General features: G+C 37.6%; 1 protein-coding gene across 2 annotated transcripts in view; it reads right to left on the reverse strand.

The window, feature by feature from the left end:
- Nucleotides 1-26,542, reverse strand: part of prima1 (proline rich membrane anchor 1) — a 95,008-nt gene that overhangs the window by 33,108 nt on the left and 35,358 nt on the right. For both annotated transcript variants that reach the window (XM_077219456.1, XM_077219457.1), the window contains exon 3: nucleotides 8,682-8,814. In XM_077219456.1, the coding sequence (XP_077075571.1) occupies nucleotides 8,682-8,814 (133 nt within the window). The remainder of the gene's footprint in view (nucleotides 1-8,681; nucleotides 8,815-26,542) is intronic.

Here is a 26,542-nt window from a genome sequence, read left to right on the forward strand (position 1 = left end):
CGACTGAATAACACTTTAATTTAAGTAGAAAATCTCGAATGAAGATTGCTGAACTCCAGCTTGTCTGTGTTTTCAGATCATCCGCGCTTCTTCAGCAGTGTAGAGAGAGCGCGCGCATGGTTGCAAAAACTATTGAAAAGAACGGTTAGAATTTGTACTTTTTACATTAAAGCTCTGATTTGGGGTTTAAATTATTGAATTCTGGCATTTGTGGCCACAGCGGATTAAACCGACACTTTCCCATTTCAGACGACAAACTAGGCGCAGGGCTCGACATTAACTTTTTGAGGCACTTGTCCTTCGGACAAGTAAATTTATGTTTCACTTGTCCATGCACAAAAGTCACTTGTCCGGGTAATCAATTTGCAAGTCCTGTCAGTTTAAACATCTAGCGCAAGAAAACTGGAACTTTAGCACCGTTTTCTGTCAGCTTTTCTAAACCGTATTTTTGTCCTGCCAAAGCCTTATTTGACCGGTGAGTGATAGTTGACTGACTTCGCTTGTTTAACTGAGAGAACGAGCAGAGAGAGTGAAATCCCTGGTTGCGCGCGCACTCTCTCACCGTCTTCAAACTGTCTTGCTCTCTCTCCCTCCCTCGCGCATATTAATGAATTGAGTTGACTGAAATATCTTTGAGAATACACGATGGTAAAAGCTCGGAAGACCGATTTTTTTTTTTTTCCTGAACTACCACTGGTTTTGAATTGTGCTAAAATAACGTTGCCTTATCTTCTCTGAAAAGCGTTCCACACATTCAGATGACATAAACCAGACTTTCAATAAACAAAAAAAATCTATCCAGGGATGAAATGTTTTCTGTGTTGACACAGATCTTGTCCTTGTCCTAAACTGCCTGTATAATCAATGTGTCGTGGTCCGTTAATGACACGTCCGATTCGCGAAATAGCGTCTCCTTTAAACCAACTCACTTTAATGAATGGTTAAAACAACTGATCTGTCCAACACTGAACTCAAGAGAAATCGGAAACACTATAAGGTTTAATAAGGTTCCATTGATTAAAGTCTAGTTAACTGATTAGTTAACATTCTATTAATATTAGTTTCTATGCGGATTTACTCCATGACAAAACCACCCCAGTCATTCTAGAATGATTCATTCTTTCCAAATAGAGCTATTCAAGTCATATGGTGAAATTGTTTTTATATCACATTATTACATGGCTTTGTTGAATTCTAATGTAGAATGCGGCCTGTTATTTCTTGATAACAGACCGCTGCTAACCCGTTGCCATGAAAAACAGAGTGTTGCCATGGATTCTAACCGTAGAGACGGAACGGACTGTTTTCTTTGGCGGAAGCAATATAATCGTTTTTAAATCAATAAACTCCTTTTTAAGTCAATATTTTGTGTAAAATTATTGATTTATTTGGTAGGTAGCCGTGTAATAAGCGGGATAATGTAGAGCGAGGCGGTTGTTATAGCGAATACAACACCTTCAGGCTGATTAGGACCCTGGCGCGAATCGAAGCTCACTCTACATTAAGTTATCCCTTAACGTTACATATATATCGCAGAAAAATAAAATATCGCAATGTCATTTTTTACCAATGTCGTGCATCCCTAATACAAATGCTGTTAATGGTTGTTTACAGTACACGGCTAGCAAGCTAACGCCACTTAAGCTTGTCAGCCAGGTTGGGTTGCCCCCTATGGTTGCCCCCGACAGACGCCACAGAGCATAACTCCGTCTTCATAAATAACCCAGTCAAATACATCTTTCCATTTGGTTACAAATTTTAAATTCGTATGGTGCTGTTGGTGTAAGGTGACTTGTTTTTGGAGCTTTTCCTGGAGCTTGGCCAGGCTACGGAGCCTGAAGAAACATCACTCTCCATCACTGTTCTTGAGTCAGGTAAAAATGTTTAAACTCCTGATTGGCCAATCAAAGCATTCTGAGCTGGACGCTGGTTCGACGGATTGTGGGGGGGGGGGGGGAATGTGTTCGTTTCAAATCGGTAAAATTAAATCTGTATAATCGACGTAATGAGTGGCACATAACGTGAAGTAACATCCCATTTTATTTTGTTTGAAATTTAACTTGTCCAGTGGGACAAGTAATTTTCTTTTCCACTTGTCCTACAAAAAAACCTACTTGTCCCGGACAAGCGGACAAGCCTTAATGTCGAGCCCTGGCTAGGTTACTATCTTGTTTGGTACCTCACTTGCCTAGTAACCATAGTAACGAGTGCGCACGCTATCAGTTTTTCTGCTAGGACGTGGAGCGCGAGGTGCACTCAACGCTGCATGAATTTTGAATTAGCCTACATTAGTAACAGATAATTTTGCTACGGTATGAACTTAATCCTAGGAAAGGCAAAATAATATTTAAGACCTTTGTAACGAAATCCAAGACTTTGTATACCCAATTCAAGGCTTTTAAGGCCTTAATTTGAGATTAATCAATTTAAGACTTTTTGAATGCTTTTAAGACCCGCGGGTACCCTGGTTTAAATATGAACTGATTTCTAATTGTAACATTTTAATTACAGGGTACTTTAAATGTGAAACTAAAACCGCCAGTAGGCGGCGGCAAGTCATGTCTCAGGGAGTCACTCATTCAACCGATTTGTTCAAACGGCTGATTCATTCAGGAAGTGCAAGTGATTGTTCATTGAATCTTTAAAATGATTCGTTCAAACGTGGATTTCAGTCAAGAAATCATCGCTGTTCTTGCATTGAGATTCTGCTACGGTTTCATTTTGAATTTCTCGTCAGCGAAATAAAGGGAAAACAAACAATATTGACAATATTGTTTATAAAATGTAACTCAATGTTAATTTAACTGTTATATAAAATAAATATCATATTTGCTATTGTGCACGGGAAAACAGCCCTCTTCCTGATGTAATATTGTATGATAACAACATATGATATATAAAATACAAAAACTTTATACGTCTATTAGGGAACATACTAGGTATGTAACGATTCACTCTCAACCGATTGAAAATCGATACAAATGTGTGACGATTCAAGTCGGTTGAAATGTTAAACGAATCGCGATACACGTTTTAAACAGCAGGGACGTTTACTGTAGCCTACTGTGAAGTTGTGACGCTTTAGAGGCACAATAGCAGCAAGCACACACTGGCGCGAAGCTAGCGAGTGTTTTCACTTCATTAATGGAACTTGAGCTTGTGTGAGCCAAGCTCAACTTCCATAGGAATGAACTGATAACTCTCGGTTTGTTCCGCTCGCGCCGCGCCAGTGTGTGTCATAGTCTGGTGTGCGCTCGCGCCGTCAAACACATGGCGACGGCAAGCGTAGATGTTGACTCATTCAAATCGGAGGTGTGGCGGCATTTTGACTTTCCGTAGACTAATAATAATCACCACCGTGAGAAGCACCAGTCACCTCCGTTTTCATGTAAAAGGCATTAATACGACAAGTGCGAGAGCCACAGAGATCACAAGGTGCATCAGTGTTTCCGTGGCAACCAGGTGTTGTATTTATTTTACTCTCTCTTTCTCTAAATGTGTAAGTTACATGGATATATATATTTTTATATATATAATTTATTGATGGTTATGGCATATTTTTCAATGTAGTTTTTTTATTTGACAAATATATTTTAAAATGAAAAAGAAATGTGCAGCATTTTGTCTGAGAAATAATAAAAGGGACACTTTTTCATTTATAATTTCTTAAATTAATCACTTGTTAAAAAAATCGTATCGTGAAACAAGTATCGTGAATCGTACCGCATCGTGAGTTGAGTGAATCGTTACATCCCTAGAACATACCTATAACTGACACATCACGCAGTGAAAGCAAGCATGAGACACAAATGCGATGTCAGCTCGCAGTGCGTGCGCCCTCGTACATAGTTAAAGTAAAACAATGATTACAATATCATAATAGACAATACACATCGCACACCACTACGCACATAAAGAATGAACTTAAATTGACCTGAAATTAACCAGCTTTATTCTACTCTCCTGCTGTTTCTCAATGTGTTTCGCGTGCAGGAGACAGACGTAATGCTGGCGCGAATGTGACGCGAAATGTCACGTGAACGAGCAAATCCACAAAGAACGAATAATGAATAAAAAAGGACGCTAATTAGATAGTTTTAATCTGGAAAACATTTAGATATGTCTAAGTCAAATTGCCATCGAAAATTTAAGACCTTTCATAAGTAAAAATAAGACAAGATTTTTTATGGGCTTAAATTTTTAAAATCTAATTTAAGACTTTTTAAGACTTTAAGGACCCGCGGACACCCTGGTATATTCAAATCAATTTCTGCTAATAATCCCTGATATACGTTCATGCTTAAAATTTCCTGCGTACAGTAATTATGTAAATAAATCTATATTGTGTTAGGTCAATTACCTGTGTCAGCAGTGTGCCCATAGGTGGAGCGTGCGTAAAGCTGGACAAGATTTTAGCCTTCCCCTGGCCACGGACTTGAGACTAACATGGAATTTTCTCACTCACAACGCTGACTGCTGCTGCTTCTGATTGTATTTAGAGGGAAAATCCATCCATAACTACTGGTCTAAGATCAGTTTTCTCCATAATAATAGCATGTTGGCAAAAGAGATTAGGGGTTTGTGCTCTTGAGAACGTCAAAGGTTTCTATCTATTTTTATTTATTTTTTGCAGCTTTGAACAATGCTGATGATATCAACTCCAACAGTCAGCAAGAATGAAACATCTAACGATTTATTATAAACCTGAGCCAACTCACTTTTGCAAATTGCCGTTAATCTTTTGTATATTTTACAATAAGGACCCACAAACTAGAATGGTAAAAAACAAATATAAGGAGGAGAAATGTTTGGTTGCTGTAAAACCTGTAGCGATAAATCCAAATAATAAATGGTCAAAAGTTCCAATGGCATGCTGTAATAATGCACATAAAACTCCATGATAGAGCTCAGTGGCTCTCGTGTGTAACTTCTCATTATGGCCAGGCTTGACATCTTATGGGATTTTATTACATTGTCAGGTTTTCACAATTTGATGTAGCCGAAATTGTTTTGAGTTAACACTACAACTCATAAAAAAGACAAAAAAAGTGTTGAAGCTACTGCATAAAGTGATATAGTGGTATATATTAAAGGTCCATTTTTCCCATAAAAAATGCTGTGACACCAATCTGACAGCTTTTATGATTACCTAAAAGAAAAATAAATATGATACAACACAATGCAAAATAATAATAAATTTGTGAAATCTATGTGTTATGGTAGTATTGCCCTGGGTGTATCAAAGAGAGTCTGGGAGCCCCTTTCCTTTTTTGCTGTGTGAGTGATTTGGGTGGTCTGAGGCCATTTCCCTGTCTGCTGCTGATTTGACAGGCCTCTCAGGTTTCCCTTGACAACATGTCACTGGTACCAGACCAAAAGAGCAGCTTAAGTCTGACACACCACGCAATACCTTCTACAGCGCCATCAGTGCAAAACACATTAGGGTTGTTGCAATAACCGCAATATCGTAATACCAACTGGCTCGTTTTTGCTTAAGACTCCGTGTATAATTGTGTACAGAGGCTCAATAGATTAGCAATAAACAAGCCTAAACTGACAACAAATGAGAGAGAAAGTTCGACTGAGCACGTGCGATTACCAGCGTCTGTCCTTTTTTCAGGTCAACATTTGTGGAAAAAAGTTCGCCATTTCCGAAGAGGAAAGCGAAATCTTTGTCATAGCATCCTGTCAACGTTTTGGGCATTTCCCATGAATGGCATCAGTGCTGGTAAATGAATTGAATCAATGCCATAAGAAAAGCATCATCTTCAGCGTTACTCGGTTTAACGGTGAACGGTTTAATTGACCCACTCACCTAGTGGCGTAACAGTGTAACCTGCACTGACTGACAGCCTAGAAAGCGCAGAGACAAGCAGTGCTGATACTGGTGAAATATCAGCAGTTTTAGAAAGAATCTCGTTCAGTCAGATTCGATGATTGGAACTGTTATACATATAGCCCTACAAGCTTATTGTCAGGTTTATGTTCCGTTATATTTTGACATTCCGTTTGGTTTCCTTTAGTTCCTGTTTCCCCGCTCGGTTTAGTTTCAGTGTCATTGGTTACTGATTATATCCTCGTTTGTTTTTGTAGGTACACGTCTAGTTAACTTTCTTTTGTACAACCCGTTTACATAGTACTGTTTCAGATGTTCTTGGTCAGTTCTTGTTCATTGTGTGGTTTGCGTTATTCTCCTGCTGGTTCATTCAGAGTGTTTGGATTATTAATAAAGCCTGTTTTGTTTTTGAATCTTATTCATCTTCCTGCATGCTGACCACATTGTAACACTTATTGATATAGTAAAAAAATAAATATATTTTAAAATGTCGATAATGAAGGAATACGACTTTGTCAAATGTTTAATCTAGTTTCATATATAAACTGAGAAAGTTCTGTAAATTGAATTTAGCATTCAGCTGTGGAGCACGAAACTCCTGTCTTATTCTGTGTCTCTATATACAGCTGTCAGACGGGTTTTCTTTCTATTGTAAGTTAAATAAAATATGTTAATGAAACTCTTGGAGACTCTCGCGAGCTTTTGTCTTAGCAAGAGAGAGTCCTGTCACTCCTGTTCTGGAGTCTCTGGGTTTGAATAAGTTTTTCCCTCTCTCTCTTTTAATACAGGTTCCTAAACTGGTATACGAGTTTCCACCATCACAATGTAATCCCTCCCTCTTATAATGTATATATATTACAATGTTTGACTCAAAAAGTCAGACTTGATTGAGATGACTACAGCGACGAAATAAAGAACTTATACCTCAACAATCTCCTGGTCTGCAACTCTATCTTTTCTACACTTGAGAAGAACAAGGTTTACAACAATAACAATACATATTGCAAAATTGCTTCACCACGACAGAGGTGAATAAATCATTGTCATTGTTTTTCCTAATGTAGGAAGATGACAGCTTCATGTCAGTTCAACTAAAACAACATTCACAATTCATGTTTCAGATAAGAAGATATCATCTTCTCAGCCTTGTAATCTTGTTACATTAAGGTAGCATGAAGCTGACACAGATAAAACGTTAATGGAATCTGCTTTGTTTACCTGGCTGTAGGCTTGTTTGGTGCTTTAAAAAACGTAATTGTCCATACTAGTGCTGGGCGATAAATCGATTTTATCGATTAACTCGAATGTGTAGTTGACGCCGATTTTTTTTTAATGAAAATCGGTTTTCTCTTTAACAACCGCCGACGCTCCCATCTGGGCTCCCGTAGTTCCGACCGGGCTCAGCGCTTGCCATGATAGAGATACACAAACAACATGGCAAATGAGCGAGACCGCAGCAGCAGAAGCACACCCGCCGAAAACATTTACAAGCTGAATCTGCAGGGCCGCCAACTCTCACGAGTTCACTGTGAGACGCAATTTTGTCACTTTTTACACGACCTCACGCCACACATCCATTTTCTCACGCAGATAAAAATGACGAAGCAAAGAGGACACTGACACCGACAGACAAGACAGAGAAGGTTACTATCGATATGAAACAGATTCTCAGCTCTCAGATTCTGTCAATTTTATTACGAAATTCAAACAATAAACACCGTTTTGGCGCTTGTAAATTTGACGTGAGAGAACGCTGGCAGATCTCAGTTCAAGCGGCACGTGAACCGATCACCTGTTACTCTTTACTACCAACTTACCGAAATGTAATAAAATCGATCGATTCAACCGCGGAAAGATGTCAATAAAACAGCTGGAGAACAACATATGTCACGTAACGTTACATTTACCTCAGGAATGCCTTTTAATGACCCATAGCACGCATGTGGACTTAAAATAATTGCTAAAGAGAGGAGTATTTTGCTAAATATGATAACTATATTACACATTTATTATATTTTTTACCTATATCATTAAAATAGTATAACGTTGTTATTATAAAAAACGCATTATATTTAATTTGAGTTAGTTTTAACCTTTAATAATACCAGCTGACAGGGCTCTCTGTATGTTTACAGCAGGTGATTTTTTTTTTTTTTTTGGAGAACAATTAACACATTAACGTATCTACTGTACCTAATATTTATCCAAAGGAATTTATATTGAATCAAGATCAGAATCAAATCACAAGAATTGAACTGAAATTGTGAATTTTGTGTTAAGCAATAATAAAAAAAGTAGCATACCAGTAAACTTAATAAAATTATGTTTAGTTACCAAATAATTTGACAATCACAATACACTTATTGTGATGCAAGTTTTTAGTTTTTTTTACACATCCCCCCAATCCCAATCCACCCATTTTATTTTATGTTACATTTTCATTGTTTTCAAAGACAGGGCCTGTCCTCTTGTCATTTTGGCTTGTTGTTTCTGATTGCACTTTAATCGAGATCAAATCCCAGAAGGGAATATTAAAACAAAATAAAGTTAAACCTTGTTTTGAACAATTTCTTTGGCATCTTTGTCATTGATTTTAAGTAGGGAGAGAAAAAAATCGATTTAAATCATAAATCGGATTTTTTGTGAAAAAATCGGGGATTTTTTTTTTTATGGCATATCGCCCAGCCCTAGTCCATACTATGAAAGTCAATGTTTTATATTAACCCATTTATCCCATTTTACTAATTTCGTTTTTTTTTTGTTTTTTGTTTTTTACATGTTTCTGAAGTAAAATCAACAAAATTAACAGATTTGTCATAAAATCTCTAAAACTATTGAGTCTTACCTTTTGATGGCCTTGTAGCAAATGATGACAGTGAGGAGGAGAAAGACCACAGATGCACAGCTTACTGTCCCCAGTACTAAGATCTCCATCTCTCTCCTCCAGGGTATTATGGGGGATACAGTGGAGGGAGCCACTGGAAGAGAGACAAAGTGTTAAAAATTGGGCTGGGTTAAAAAAAATTATTTCTCGATTATAATCCATTCTCATTTTGAAGAACCGATATCGATTCTTAAATCCCAAGAATATTTCAGTCTCTGCTGTTTTCAGTTGATGAATTAAAGATTTGTATTGTACCTCCCCTCCCATCCAATAAATCACAATAAGCTTTGTGCTTTGTCAATTCTGATATGAAACAAAGGATCAGCTTTTAAATTCATGGCATGAAAGTCTAAGCAAAGTATTAAATAAATAAACACGAATGAAAATCAGAAGGTATGTTGAAAGACGTCAATAAGACAGCATGTAAACAATGTCACATAAGCCATTCAAATTCATTTTTCAGCTAGTAAAATCTAGAGCATTTTGCTAAATATATGCCCTACATTGCATATTAATTTTATTTTTACTTAACCTGTTCTTCAATATTTATTGTATTTCTGAATAAATTCGTCATGTTATGACAGCACCATTTACATATTTATTTTAAAAAAACAGTAGAAACTAAGAGTAGAAAATGTGTTTTATAATGTTATTATAAAAACTCCCTTATGTGCAATTTAAATACAAGAAGAAAACAAACCAGTTAATTTTAACCTTTAATAGTATAGTGATGTACCAACTAGGGTTCCCCGTTTACACCATTAGAGATTTTTTTCCTTGAGGAAATTTGCCATCTACTGAACCTGGTCTACACCAATTAATTGATATTAGGGATGTAATGGTATGAAAATTGTATATCACGATTATAGTGACCAAAATTATCACAATTATCAATATTATCACAGTTTTGTTAAAATGAGATGAAAATGCTCAAAAAGAACTGATACGCACACTGAAAACATTTCAACAAGTTTTATTTTTGGAAATCAACAAACAATTAAAATTAGCCCCTCTATGCAATTTTATTAAGCATACACATTAAATTATATGACGGTCGTCAATAGCAACGCATTATAACAGCGCACATCTCTTCTATCACCGCAGACGCGCTCTCTCATTTCATTAAAATGCTATTATAAATGAGGTTAGTGGATAATTCAGTAGCAAATGTTATTAGTGAGAAAAAAAACATTTAGTTTGGAACAAATAAAAGGTAAAATGTTCCACATTGGTTTTTGTATTGTTATAAAATACATTGATGAAAAATAAATGTATTTACATATAAATTAGTGGTCGACCGATGTGGGTTTTTTGATGGCCGATGCCGATATCTTAGATGGCAGGGTGGCCGATGGCCGATATAAAGGCGATATTTATATTTATATATCAAATATATATATATATATACACACACACACATATATATATATATATAATATATATATATATATATATATATATATATATATATATATATATATTATATATATATATATGTGTGTGTGTGTATATATATATATATATATATATATATATATATATATACACACACACACTTTATATTTATAAAAATCAATATTTAATAAATTAGATAAATTTAATAAATATTTAAAAATATTTAAAATAAATATGCTTAGGCCCTATACTTTAGATGGCAACTTCTTGAATCTGCAATCCTATTACAGTATTTTTCAAAAATAAACGAATTGTTTAAAAATATATGAATATGTGAATAAAGGGAAGTAAACACTAACAGAGCACTAAGTAATCTGGTAATTTCATGCGCACTGATAATCAATTTTTCTTTACTTTGACTTTTGACAAGGTAACGCTAATTTTACATACAGCACACAGTGAAAACGACATGAATATGACACAGTGGGCAACTGGATAAAGCACAGCATATTTTAAAATGAATTATTTAAAGTTTTTCGATTGCGTCTCCTGTGAAGCTGATCTTCTGTTCGCATTTACTCACTTCGCACGGACCGTCTCTCGCAGGAACACATTTATGCAGGCTACAAATGCACACTCCACAAGATATCACAGCTGGATTCGATTAAATCTGCAAGGTTTGTGAAATTAAATGTTTATTAGATATTCAGAGATTTGTTTAAATGATGTAGATGCACATTTGCTAAAAGTTGACGTTAAATGAGAAAGTATTTTAGCCTGATTGTTTGCCTTTTCGGTTACAAATAATATAAAAGCAAACGCATTACTTTTTCGCATACCATCGCATACCAAATGTTTAATTTAACTTCTAATACTATCATATATAAACTGAGAAAGTTCTGTAAATTGAATTTAGCATTCAGCTGTGAAGCACGAAAGTCCTGTCTTATTCTGTGTCTCTATATACAGCTGTCAGACGGGTTTTCTTTCTATTGTAAGTTAAATGAAACATGTTAGAGAAACTCTTGGAGACTCTCGCGAGCTTTTGTCTTAGCAAGAGAGAGTCCTGTCATTCCTGTTCTGGAGTCTCAGGGTTTGAATAGGTTTTTTTCCCTCTCTCTTTTAATACAGGTTCCTAAACCTGTATATGAGTTTCCACCATCACAATGTAATCCCTACCTCTTATAATGTATATATATTACAATGTTTGACTCAAGAAGTCAGACGATGTTGGAATGACTGCAGCTAGCGACAAGCAATAAAAGAACTTCTGCTTGGAAAACTTCCTCCGTCTCCTGGTCTGAGCTTCTAACTTTTCTACAAAGAAAAAGTTCACTACACCATTTACTTTCTTTGACTACCAGTTCTGTAGCCACCGGTTCTGTCTAACAAAGTATTAGATATGACTGACAGAGAGACGGAGAATGTGAGTGAGCGCTGTGTGATCAGATTCAGGCGCTGCCGTTCTCTTCTCAGGTGCTGGTATTCTCAGCGCCGCCCGTCAAAATAAAAGTCTGCAGCGCGGTCAAAATAAAAGTCCCGCTTCCAACACATCGGCCAATCAGAGAAACTTATCGGCCGATGCAGTTATATTTAAAAAGCCAAATATCGGCCGATATATCGGCTGTGGCGATATATCGGTCGACTACTAATATAAATGAAAAGATATTTATTTTAAATATATAGTGCAGCTTTTTCATGAGGCAACATTTGATGGATAGGACAGAACAAGAAAGACCATTAATAATATTAATCTTTTATTGGGCAAAAGTATTATAGGCCTATTATGAAACACTTCAATAGAGCGCCAGAGCGCATCCCGTGCGCAGAATGATGCGCTTGAAGCGCAACTCTTCGCATTGAAAAGTTCTAAAAACAAGGGGAAGAGAATCGATGTTGATACTTACTGTATCCATTCAACAGTTGAAGGACTGAGGAGAGATGAGTTTCCATTAACTTTAATGACAATGCTTAAATATCAATTTGTACCTCACATTAAGTTATCAAACAGCTTCAGTCTTGGAATATAATGTATGAAAATTTTATGGTGCTTTACAATATTTTATATCTTTAGTGGGGTTTAACCCCCTGGGGTCGGCGGTATCGCCGGCGATACCAGCTCACTTTTTTTCTTATCAGTGCAAAAGAGACTCAAAATACTCTGTTGATTTTGATCTTACATATAAGTGTTATACATCATTCGATCCTGTGTATTATTTTTGTGTATACTCACAATAAAAAATAAGTGTTGTGCTTTTTGTCAAATAAAGAAAAATAAACATGATGCGAGTTTTGCCTTCTCTCTGTCAGTGAAGTCCATTCTGAAACGCGTCCAAAAATTAACTGTAACTCCGCGAATACTTGTCATACAGACACGAGAGATTTTTCTTCATGAAGCTTGAACTCTCTTCTTTTAAATGAAGTCATTTATATAAAAAACAAATATTCTCAGTTTATGTATTCTGTGAGAGAGAGATTGCAGTCTTTTTCTTTTCAGCTCATTATACCTGATTACGTGTTAAAGTGCCAAGCCTACGGAGAGCGCGCGCTATTCAAACGCAAATGATCTGAGGTAAGCCATGCAAACATGCCTACGCCCACCAGCTGGATTATAAAACAGATCAAGTTTAATAAAAATCTTGTACTTTACCTCATCTTGCTGTGCTGTGAGGAATAATACCATCTAATAATCCTGGAAAATGTACCAGAAGTGCTGGTAATTTCATTTCGAGGAGCACAGATCCAGCTGATGTGAAGTTAGTTATTTATTCTTAAGTGCTTTGTTCTAATAGCGATATTGAATAGTGTCTGTAAACTGCAAAAAGACTTTAAATATGAATTGCGTGTCTGTGTGTAAATGATGAATGAACGACACAGGCGCACGCACTTTTGTTTACTACAGTTATAGAGCGCGTGTCTGTGCCGTTCATTCACTCTCGCACCTACATTAATAAACATTTTACTTTTACATGAACACATCCAAACTATATTGCTATAGCCTACTGAGATGAGTAAAAATAGACTGAAATATATGTTGAAATAAAATGTCTGTATAAGCAACAAACTGCAAATTAACATGTAGGTATATTCTAATATATTATAAACACGATATGTTACAGACTATATAATTTGAATGCTTAGACAAGATTTCGTTGATTAGTTTTGGATAGATTATAAAGTTTTTACTGTAAAAAAAAAAGACTACTGACACATTAAATAAGCTTTTGGGGGTGGTGATGGCGCAGTGGATAAGACACACGCCTTTGGTGTGAGAGACCCGGGTTCAAATCCACTGTGAGACACCAATGTGTCCCTGAGCAAGACACTTAACCCCTAATTGCTCCAGAGGCGTGCGACCTCTGACATATATAGCAATTGTAAGTCGCTTTGGATAAAAGCGTCAGCTAAATGAATAAATGTAAATGTAAATGTAAGCTTTTGTTCGCCAATTTTTGCTATGTTAAATATATAGTCTGGGATGTTTTGTCAAAAATAAAGTAGGTATATTGAATTATCAACTAAGACGTTATATTACAGTGTTTGTTCCAATATTCAAACTAATGAATCCTTACCTTTGAAATACGTATGACAAAATGTATACTTTTTACAAAGAAAGAATACACTTGAAATAATGTTAAAATTGTAATTGTTGTTGTAATTGTAACCTATTTGTAATTGGTTACAATTTCTAATTGTTATATATATATATATATATATATATATATATATATATATATATATATATATATATATATATATATATATATATATATATATATAAATATAAATCATTTATTTTGTGTCCTCGCATTCTTGGGTACCCAGTGCACACCTGTGTGAAGTGAAAGGCTCATTATGCAGCTCATTAAGGGGCACATTATGCAGGTCTTTGTTTTCTCAGGTGTGAACACGACTCCACGCATATTGCCTTTCCAAACAAAAAGTGTCTTATAAAATTTAAATCAATGTATTGTTTTGTGTAAATGATTAGGTAAGATGATTTTCAGACCATTTTGAAGAAAAAACTCTAGGCGACATCATCCATTAGTCAAAAGTATTGTGGACACATATTTAGTATGTGTTTTGTGGCCTTATTTCATAAACTTTAAGTTTTATTTTTTTTCAATAACCATGCATACACAATATTCTCTCAAAAATACAAACATAGATGTTACTCACATATTATGGTAGCCCTGTTTGTGCTAAATAGAGTGCAATTACACCTTTGCCATTAATATGTTTATAAGCAACTGAAAAAAGCACAAATGTCAGGGCATGTCAAAACATCTCAAGGACCCCAAAAACACCTTAGACCCCAGAGGGTTAACAATAACAGAGAATAGTATGTACAATATCGGACGTCACTAAAAAGCTGAAGCCGCGGCGGGGAGGATTTTTTGTTGATGAATCTCCAGAGCGCTGTCACTGCTTTCAACAGTCTTCTCGTACCAAATAAACAACAATGTTGTCAGACTGATGCTGCCTGAACAGGATTTACCGTTTTACCGTTTTCAGTTTTCAAAATGGCGATAATCGAACACTGTTTTTGTGGTGATAAAATTTTGAAGGATAATACTAACAGTCAGGACATTTTATCATGGTTTATCGTGAAACTGGTAATCGTTCCATCCCTAATCAGTATAGAATTAAAATGAATCTTATCGAATTGCAAGCTTCTAAATGAAAAAACAACTTGAACTGTGCAAATTGTGTCAATGCCCAGCCCCATTTGAAATTTGCATTGGGAAGCTGTTGCTGTGAACCTACATCATGCTGTCAAGAGCTCTCCATGCAAGTCAAGCAAGCCATCATTAAGCTTCAAAAACAAAATAAATAATTCAGAGATATAGCAAGAACATTAGGAGTGGCCAAACCAACAGTTTGTGGTAGTGAATAACACTCTCCAGGAGGTCGGTGTGTCATTGTCAAAGTCTACAATCAAGAAAAGACTTCACAAGTGCAAATACAGAGGGTTCACCACAAGGTGCAAACCATTAATAAGCCTCAAGAATAGAAAAAAAACCATCTAAAAAAGCCAGACCAGTTCTGGAAAAGAATTCTTTGGACTATGAACCTAAGATCAACCTGTGCCAGAATGACAGGCAGAAAAAAAGTACGGAAAAAGCTTGGAACAGCTTATGATCCAAAGCATACAACATCATCTGTAAATTACGGTGGAGGCAGTGTGACACCATGGGTATGCATGGCTTCTAATGGCACTGGGCCACTGGTGTTTTTTGATGTTGTGACAGAAGAAAGAAGCAGCCGGATGAATCCTAAGTGTATAGAGATATACTTTCTGCCAAAATTCAGCCAAATGCAGCAAAGTTGATTCAAGAACGGCGCTTCACAGTACAGGGCAATGACCCAAAACACACTGCAAATTCAACCCAGGAGTTTTTGAAGGAAAATAAGTGGAATACTCTGCCATTGCTGATCACCTGATCTCAACCCAATCAAGTATGCATTTCACTTGCTGAAGACAAAACTAAAGGCAGAAAGACCAACAAACAAATAACTGAAGACAGCTGCAGTAAAGGCCTGGCAAAGCATCACAAATGAGGAAACCTTTTGGTGATGTCCATGGGCTCCAGACTTCAGGCTTTGGATTAGGGATGTGCACGATTAGTCGACTATTCAACTAAACGATACAGCTGCTACTAGTCGACACTGAAAACAATAGGCGATTACACAGAAAAAAATAAACAATATTTTATCGTTCGAATTACTGATGGGCGCGTGCAGTGGAAAAGGATTGAGGCCGGTGGCATGAGTGTTAATGAACGTCACTGCGCACTGCACCAGTCTGGAGTCCCAGGAGCTCCGAAGGAGAGGAGGAGGGACGACACTGGAAGACAAGAGATGACCAGGCCTGGGACATTTAAGTTGAGTTTTGTCTATGTATGGGCGGCAGTCGGCTATAAAGCACATGCCGTTTACTTTTGTTTTATTTATTTTAAAACGTCCGTTTACAATTCACTGGTTCCCCATTCTCCCCTGCACCTTGAAGTTTGTTACATTTATATTTAAAAAGAATTTTAAATAGCACATTAAAATATAACACTTGGAAAAATAACTTTAGAGGTAGGGCCTAATCATTTTACCTCAGATCCAATGCGTTTTTTTATTCGTGTCAGTCACAGAGAGCACAGAAATGACCGCTTAAAAGACAAATGAGGTGCGAGAGTATTTTGAATTAGAAATAAAACAGAAAAGTTTTATGTAAGCTGTGCCATTTCAAACGGGCATAATTCAACTAGAGTCATGCATAACCATATTCAGCACATGCACATAGATGTGATAGCCGAAGCAAGCAAATGCCCATCGCGTATTCATTTCAACTCAGATAAAATAAATGAGCTTCAGAATCGCAAATCAGAATGAGTTTTATTCGCCAAGTGTGCGGCGTTGGGCGGCATTTATTATATTGATTCAAACACACAAGTCTTTAGAGGGTAGGGCTGGGCGATATGGCCAAAAAATCATATCTCTGTATTTTTCGCCTAAATGACGGTATACGATATAGATATATATATATATATATATATATATATATATATATATATATATATATATATATATATATCTATATCGGTACTATCTACATTTGGATAAAGAAACATTAAAAAAATGTTATTTCACATCCTGCACAAAAACAAATATTTTAGAAATATGTTTAGTCAGAATTATTCCGCTACTATTCAATTGTGCTCCGTCTGTTTGTCGCGCATGTGCGCGGCGGCGCTCATTCATGGAAGCTTGAATTTTAGTGGAGATTGCAGAAGGCTTGTCCTCTCCTGACAGTGAAATGGACATATTTGTCCAGGGCTCCAGACTAACTTTTTTTACTATGAGCGCTGTAGCCCCTGACTGAAATTTTTAGGAGTGCAAGAAGAAAATTTAGGGGCACACCTTAAATCAGCTTGCAATGCAATTATTCAAATTTCCCCCAAAATAACTCTAATACTGACAAATTCTTTAATAATAGACTTAAACGTACAGATATTACAATGTGCAGTTTTATTTTAAGTTCAAAGGGCTCCAGACTAACATCTGAGGGCAGCAGCACCGGAGACACTGAGTTTTGAGCATTGGGGCTGACAATAAAGCACTAAGCTTAATTTAGGGTGTAGATGAAATTAACTTTAATTATTATCATTCATAATGTCTTAATATAAATTAAAAACCAAAACGAGTAAAAACATATATATTAGGGAGTGAAAATATCCAATAAGTATCCTACTGTTTACAATGATAATTTATTTTTATTTTTATTAAGTGTTTAAATAAGAGTTTTCCTACATATTCAGGGCCTGATTTTCGTTTTGGAAAATAGGGGGGAAATCCCCCTTTAGGTCATTCTTAAGGGGGGGATTTTTTAATTTGAGGGGGGAGTTTTTTAGACAATTTTTAAAAAATACGTTTAGCTAAATGTTTACTCACTCATTGTATTTGTGTTTTTACAATGGGGTCATTTTTTTAGTTTACACAACAAAAGGAAGCTTGATTTCAATCTTTGAATTAAATTGAAAAAAATAGCACAAATAAATACATGAAATAAAGAGAAAAGTTTAGGCCTAACACTATTCAGAAATGCTAGAAACGGAAAAAAGTAATCAAATGTAAAATAACACGGAATAGTCTTTTAGTCCTGTATAATTTGAATACATAGGCTATTAATCCTGATCCCTTACAATTAATGCAATCTTTTGTTGTTTTATATACAATAATGACAGACACATTTTAGGCTACTCTCACTTTAAAGGTCCCCTGACATAGGGTTATTTTATTATTTTATAATGTTTCCTGGGTTGCCCTTATAATGTTAGTATGTTTTTTAGATCAAAAATAGTCATAATTTATAAATAAAAGGCATTTTTCCTAGCCTGATTTTAGCCTCTGATTTGAACACTATGTATGAAGCGGCGTGTCTGCTGTGGGATTCAGTGTAAACGCGGCCACTGCTGTGATTGGCTGACATGCGTGCATATGAAATAGCTACGTATTACATGTGAAATTCTCTCGAATACCTTTACTACTGCTATTATACCATCCAAAACTTTGGGAAGATGTATCGGCGCATTTCCAGAGAAAATAAAATGAACCCATTGTTTCTTCAGAGGCTCGTATGAAGGAACTAAAAAATACTTTTGTGTTCATTTGTACATCCGAACACTGATACACTGCCATGCTTCGCTCGTTTTGCAAGCCATTATATCTCTCTATTCAACTTTTGTGCTTCGATCAGTCACACGCCATGATCTCTCAAGGATAAACTAAGATCGCGCACGCGCGCGTTCGTACTTCCTAGCTCGTTTTCTCATGGGACGGTCAAATTCTCTGGGCGGGCAAAGCAGAGAGGGGGGAGGTAACCTTTCCCCTATATGACGTCATATAGGGGAGATTCAAGATCAGCCCGTCTGAGGTCTCATTTTCTCACAGGCAGAGAAAGATAGCCAAAACTCGGTTTACACCGACTGAAATTTCTAGACACGAGGGGACCAAATACAGGCTAGGGGAACTAATATTAATGTAAAAAAAAACTCAGAAAAGTGAAAATTTCATGTCAGGGGACCTTTAAGAACTAGTGTACGGATCCACGTTCACATGTTGCGTGTAAAGCGCAGTCCGCGCCACTTTCTCCTCTTTTAAAAAGGGCTCCCTGTTGCTAAGCAATCATGACGAGCAATGTTCTCCATGAAGACGAAGACGTTTCAGCAAAAGATGAGCGCGCAAAAGACGTAACGTGAACGGCCCATACTGTTTTCATTACAGTGTCACATGCATTTTCTTTTAGTATTATTTTTTTAAGACATAACCGATTGTTTGAAAGGATACTCCCCAAGACTGGAATTTAGACAATGTTGTGTGCTTTTGACCGTTAAAGCGCTATAATTCAAGAAAAATAACTCAGTTTTGTTACTCACAAGCTGTTTGTTATGGGGGTTAAAATCGCTCGAATGTTTAAATAGGTAAGACTTAAAAAGACTAGTGATCGACCGATGTATCGGTTTACCGATATTTTTACCGATATTTAAGCATTTTCCCATAATCGGTTATCGTTTTTGTAATATCGGATTTGCCGATAAACGGCGCCATCTTGTGGCCGTTTTGAGAATTCCGCCATTGCAGCCCGCGTCTGAGGAGATCACCAGAGCAAGACTTATGCAACTCTGTGGACACGTAAAGTTTATGTTCTACTTGCTTTGCTTTAATTATTCAACTTTATTTAACATAACAGGCATGCAGAAATGAGGTTTGAGACATAAATGCCTGATATAGTTTATGCAGCTTGGTTCTAACAAATTGAGACGAACTCATGGAGTCACGTACGTAGCATAATCCGTCATGTCCTGCCCCAATAAAGACGTAACTTTACATTAATTAAATAAAACAGACATGAATGAGTGCATGTTGAAAATAAAAGCGCTGCATTTAATTCTTTATCTGTTGTATTTGCTCACCATTAGTCTCGAAAAAAAGTTCGTTCATATTGCTGAGCACTCACTGGGTCGATCAGGAATGCTCAAGCACGGCCACTGAATGAAACTTTTGACAAGATTATCTTGTTTAAACAACCTAGATTATATTATCATTTACTACATAGCAATTATTTCGCTAATACACATCTAAATATACCGCTTTGTGGAAATTATTTATTATCTGCAGGCGCGATCGCGGTTGAGTAGCCTATAGTTCTGTGAAAATGCGCATAGATAAACTGCACTTTGTCAGAAAGCATTTCATGATCTAGACCTACAAAAATATTATTAATAATTAATAACATACTAGTTGGAAAATGCAATGATGTATATGCTGTTTTGTTTGTTACTTTCCTGACAATGTTATATTCCAGCTAATATTATTCAGTGAATAAATATTACCCAGTGAATTATTCCTCACTCTTAGTTTAAACCTATTAAACGGCACATAAACCTTCTAAAACTGTTTAAAATGAATTACATTTCTGCAAAGGTGATATGACTCCCCTGTCAATTATTTTCTCCATATGAAAACATTAGACTTTTAACATTTATTTTGCCTATTGTTAACATTGTTGCTGCTGATGCTTAAAAATTATATGTATAATTTAGATATAAATTATATAATGTAATAATATAAATGTTTTTATTGTAATTTGATATATTTACCATTTATGAAAACAAACGAAGCAGGCTTACAGAGCAGAATGCTGAAATACTCTGTTGACACTCTGTGTCATCTACTCTACAACCTAGTTCTGCTTAACTGGGAGTATTAAGTTACACTACTAAAATAGCTACTAAAATTCATGTAATTTAGATTTTTTCCCCCCAGTATGTTAGATTAATTTGTGTGCCTTATTTTTTACCTCATCAAAGCTTTTATTTTTAAACAAAGGGACTTTATTTTTTGGACTCAGACCCCTCTATTTATTTGGGTATAAATATAAAGTTTTATATGTATATATTATATAGGAGGGATATTATATATTATATAGGAGGGAGTGATTGTTATAAATAAAATGGTTTGTTCAGTTCATTTGTGTTGTAATAATTGTGTCAAAAACAGAAGTATAACAGTAAATAAATATCGGTTCTGCGTATCGGTTATCGGGCACATAAACATGCAAATAATCGGTATCGGTATCGGTTATAAAAAATCAATATCGGTCGATCACTAAAAAAGACGCACAAATTATAAACAATAGTGACGATGCAATGGCCCGATTGTGCAAGTGACATTTCCATCAAATGTCCCGACTCCTGAAACGCGAGAGTCTAGAATCACCGCCTGCAGCTGCAGCGTGATTGGCTTGCCTTGTGTAACCTATTTTAAGAGACAGAGAAGACGCGGCATTGGCAGAATCACTCACGCTGTTTGTGAAATTGCGTCTCGCAGAAAGTTTTAAAATGACTGATTTGATCTTATAATCTGTTAGTTTAAATTTACTCATAGGCCTACATGCTAGATTGAATGAATTTTTGTGGGAATTTCCCGCATCATAAACGCAAGACCTGCGGGAATGATTAAAATAATGCGCAATACCAGCAATCCCGCACCGTAATTCGAGCCATGATATTAGGCTAACATTTTTTGTTTTTAGGACAATCTTTGAAGGATGAACAAAAAATGTGTTGGTCATCACATTAAAAATAACATTGATATTATAGTTTTTAAATGCTGGAAAAAGATGTGTAGTACTTGTAAGCGTTTGACTATTTCTGTCACAATACCATAGTAATGTTTAGAGTTACTACATTAGCCTAAATCCATGGTAAATGTTGCTGATTTTTGAACTGAAAGCCTTCTATAATGGCTTATATGGAAAATCCAAGATGGCGCCGCGGATGGCTGCCTCGGTGTGGAGCTCTCCAGCTATTGTGTTGTTTTTGTTCGTTTGTTCTGCGTTTAGTCATTCTTTTCCTATCAGTTTCACCAAAGACGAACTACTGGACATTAGGAAACACACACCAGAAACCTTTTCTACAGTTTTTGATTATTCGGACGTTTTGCTGGACATTCTCGTCGGAGGGGCAGCGGTGTTGTTCAAACGCGCGTTCAGACGCAAACGCGGGAAGCGAGCCGGCGCGCTGGTTAAACTCCGCGAGCGCGGCCTGCGCACTGCACTCCCCAGTATTCATCTCGCGAATCTCCGATCCCTTCCTAACAAAACGGATGAACTTCTCCTCACCCACACGAACAAGGATTTTTTAAACTCTGCTGCTTTGTGCTTCACTGAAACCTGGCTGAGTGAAGCCATACCGGACAACGCAATACATCTGCCGGGCTTCCAGCTGTTCCGAGTGGATCGCATCGCGGAGCTAACGGGGAAAACGAGAGGTGGTGGATTGTGTTTCTACATTAACGAAAGTTGGTGTTCAGATGTAACAACACTGAAGAAGATGTGCTCTCCTAATTTAGAGGCACATTTCATAAACTGTAAACCCTTCTACTCGCCTCGGGAATTTTCCTCTTTCATTCTCGTGAATGTTTACATCCCTCCAGGCGCGTGCGTGAGCGCGGCACTACAACAGCTGGCTGAACAAATATCTGAAACGGAACAAAGGTACCCAGACTCTCTTTTAGTCATTCTTGGGGATTTTAACAAAGCAAATCTTTCCCGTGAACTACCAAAATACAGACAGCACGTTACATGTCCCACCAGAGACAGTAATATACTGGACCACTGTTACACCACAATAAGAAATGCGTATCACTCCGTCCCACGGGCAGCTTTGGGGCTCTCTGATCACTGTTTGGTTCATCTCATACCGACGTACAGGCAGAAACTGAAATCAGCTAAACCTGGAATAAGGACTGTAAAAAGATGGACTAATGAAGCAGAGCAGAATCTACAGGCCTGCTTTGATTGCACTGATTGGACTGTTTTTGAAGCTGCTACCAATGATCTGGATGAGCTCACAAATACTGTAACATCATATATAAGTTTCTGTGAGGATACATGCATTCCTACCAGGACATTCTTATCATTCACTAATGATAAACCATGGTTTACTGGGAAACTCAAACACCTTCGTCATGCCAAAGAGGATGCTTACAGAAGTGGGGATAAAATCTTGTATAACCAGGCCAGAAACAAATTGACAAAGGAGATCAGAGTTGCTAAAAGGAACTACTCTGATAAACTGAAAAACCAGTTTTCATCCAACGACCCATCATCAGTCTGGAATGGCCTGAGGAACATCACCCACTACAAGTCACCATCCCCTCGATCTGTGGACAATCAACACCTGGCTGACGATTTAAATTCATTTTACTGCCGGTTTGAAAAGCCCTCATTCACACCACACACCCGGTCTGATCTGCACTTCACACATTCACCATCACCTCCTGCACTCCAATTATCACTCCCCCCTCCTGCCATCCAACCTGAGCTTAAGGTCTGTGTGGAGGACGTGAGCCGAGTCTTCAAAAAACAGAAGACTAGGAAAGCCTCAGGCCCAGACGGCATCTCATCTGCTTGTTTAAAAGCCTGCGCTGACCAACTGGCCCCGGTCTTCACGCAGATCTTCAACAGATCATTGGAGCAGTGTGAACTTCCCTGCTGCTTCAAACGCTCCACTATCATTCCTGTCCCCAAAAAACCCAAAATCACTGGACTTAATGACTACAGACCTGTCGCTCTCACGTCTGTGGTCATGAAGTCGTTTGAAAGACTGGTGCTGGCCCACCTGAAGGACATCACTGGACCCCTGCTGGATCCCTTTCAGTTTGCTTACAGAGCAAACAGGTCTGTGGATGATGCAGTCAACATGGGACTGCATTATATCCTGCAACATCTCGACAGACCAGGGACTTATGCAAGGATCCTCTTTGTGGACTTCAGTTCGGCCTTCAATACCATCATGCCTGGTCTTCTCACAGCCAAACTGACCCAGCTCTCCATACCATCCTCGATCTGTCAGTGGATCACCAGCTTCCTGACGGACCGGCAGCAGCGAGTGAGACTGGGGAAACACACATCCAAGACACTCACAATCAGCACCGTAGCCCCCCAAGGGTGCGTTCTCTCCCCACTGCTCTTCTCCCTGTACACTAATGACTGCACTTCTAAAGACCCCACTGTCAAGCTCCTGAAATTTGCAGACGACACCACTGTCATCGGTCTCATCCAAAACGGTGACGAGTCTGCTTACAGACTGGAGGTTGAACAGCTGGCTGCCTGGTGCAGTTATAACAACCTTGAGCTGAACACGCTCAAAACAGTGGAGATGATCGTGGACTTCAGGAGGAACAGCCCAGCACTCCCCCCACTCACCATCATGAACAGCACTGTGGAAGCAGTGGAGTCATTCAGGTTCCTGGGCACTATCATCTCTCAGGAACTGAAGTGGGACAATCGCATTGACTCCACTGTGAAAAATGCCCAGCAGAGACTGTACTTCCTTCGCCAGCTGAGGAAGTTCAACCTGCCAGAGGATCTGCTGATTCAGTTCTACTCAGCCGTCATTGAGTCTGTCTTGTGCGCTTCCATCACTGTCTGGTTTGGTTCAGCTACCAAATCAGACATCAGGAGACTACAACGGACAGTCCGGACTGCGGAGAGGATCATTGGTGCCCCCCTGCCAAACCTCCAGGACCTGTACTCTTCCAGAGTGAGGAAGAGAGCAGGTAAAATCATCACAGACTCCACTCACCCTGGACACCACCTGTTTGAACTGTTACCGTCAAGACGGAGACTCAGATCACTGGCCACAAGAACATCTCGGCACAGGAACAGTTTCTTCCCACAGGCCATTTCCCTCCTGAACAGTTAACACTCCTCCCAAGGCATATGCCTGTAAGTGCAATACTCCCACTGTTTAGTGCAATATCCTACAACTCAGGTGATACTTATATGTAGATTTATTTATTTATAATATTCAAAACACTGTAAATAGGTTCATAATCTGTAAATCTGAAAATGTCTATTCTGACTAAACCCAACTGTGATAGTTTTATTCTCATATTTATATTTTTATTTTTTATTCTTATAATTTGTAGTATTATGTTTCATGTTGTATTTGTATTTGTATATGTCCACTGGATGCCTCAGTACCAAAACAAATTCCTTGTGTGTGCAAGCACACTTGGCAATAAAGCTCTTTCTGATTCTGATTCTGATTCTATAAGTGTTTCTCCTGGTTTCCACGTCAGCGCTGATCTATGGTTTATAACAGAGAACTCTGCGCCGAATCGGAGTGTTTCTCACTGGATCTCGCAGCAATGATGTTATTAATTCTGAGGCAAAGTCAATGGATTTCTTCACTGGATCTCCTATAAACAGTGTCGTGTGATGGCAAGTTCGGGGCGCTGCGCGCTCTATTATTGGTCCGAACTAATAAACGGTTCATGAAATGAGTAGCGCATTTTCGTTCCGCTTTCATGTTGTCTGCATTCGCTGCTCGGCAACGTTGTGGTCGTGCCAGTGCGACCTAAATAAATATTTGGTCGCACCGGCAGGAAAAATGGTTGCAAAATGCGACCAATTGGTCACAGTCTGGAGCCCTGCAAACACATTAAACAGTGCAAGTATTTATCTGTCAGTCAGCAACAGTATCTGTCAGAGCATCTGACAGGGCAAGCTGCTTTAAACTTGTTAACTATTTCTTGCCAGTTATTTTGAAGCCCTTAATATAAGCTTGTGTCATGTTCAGGACAAATTGTACTATGTACTTTCACAGCAGCAGCTCACACTGCATCCTCCGCTATTTTTCAGATGTACTCGTATCAAACTACTGTATCGATATAAACGGTATCGTTTAAAAAAAAATATATCGATATATCGTACAAACTCAATATACCGCCCAGCCCTATTAAAGGGGTTCTTACTTTTAGACTAATCGGATATCAAAACTTTTGTTTAAAGAACTGTCAAATAAGTCAATGCGCACAGCCCTACTTTGGATCAGCAGTGTATCTTAGCTATTTTCGATCATCCCACCCATCCCTAATGTAGAGTACATTTACTATTATCACTCTCAAACTGGTCCCTCACACCAATACAGCTTGATGGCCCAATCACAAGGCTACAGCATTCTGCTCTACTCCGTTTATCATTCTGTATCCGAGAGGCGGTTTATTTGGACCATTACGCAGCCGTCTCATCCAGAAACATATTAGTGCTTCAGGCTGCTCTACCTTCCCCACCACTTTAAAGTTCAGATGAGTTTTCTCTGGTTGAGAACTGATAGTGGCACCCTGCTTTACTGAGCAGTTTTAATGGTACTTATAAAAATGCACAGGAGAATGCTAATTAACAAGTTCATTGCCCTCATGAGCACACAGGGCTTCTGCCTCTTCTCTCTTACTCTTCCTTCCTCTAGCTCTTCGTCTCTCAATTTCCACCCCTGCATACCTCCTTCTCTGCCTCTCTTTGCCTTTCTGTCTCTCTTTGCCTTTATGTCTAAATACATTTGAGAATTAAGCCTCAGATTCAGATGTATTTGTTCTTAAACCAAGGTTTTTGAAAGTGTTTGGGATTGACAACCGAATTTACTAGTAAGTTCAAGTTCATACAATAGCTATCAGTAGCTCAAATACTGTCTGTATGATAGCGACTGGAATGGAGACACAATTATTTTTAACCCTTTTGCATTGGCATTATTACATTATGCTTACCAAGGCTCCATTTATTTGATGAAAAATAATATTGTGAAATATTGCTACAATTTAAAATATCTGTTTTATATCTTAATATATTTTAAAATGTAATTTATTCCTGGTGGCAAAGCTGAATTTTCAGCAGCAAAAAGTTGTGCTGCTTAATGATTTTGTGGAATCTTTGACACTTTTCTTTTCAGGATTCTTTGATGAAAATAAACTTCAGGGCTCTCAAGTGTCATGCATTGAGCGTGACAGTCCCTCATTTCGGTCTTTTGTCACGCACTCCCGCCACACATTGTAGCTATTTCTCAAGCGGAAAAACTACTTATAATATATTT

The sequence above is a fragment of the Siphateles boraxobius genome, unplaced genomic scaffold (assembly GCF_051911475.1).
Source record: "Siphateles boraxobius isolate OS27281-9 unplaced genomic scaffold, OSU_SipBor_1 8, whole genome shotgun sequence".
Taxonomy (NCBI): domain Eukaryota; kingdom Metazoa; phylum Chordata; class Actinopteri; order Cypriniformes; family Leuciscidae; genus Siphateles; species Siphateles boraxobius.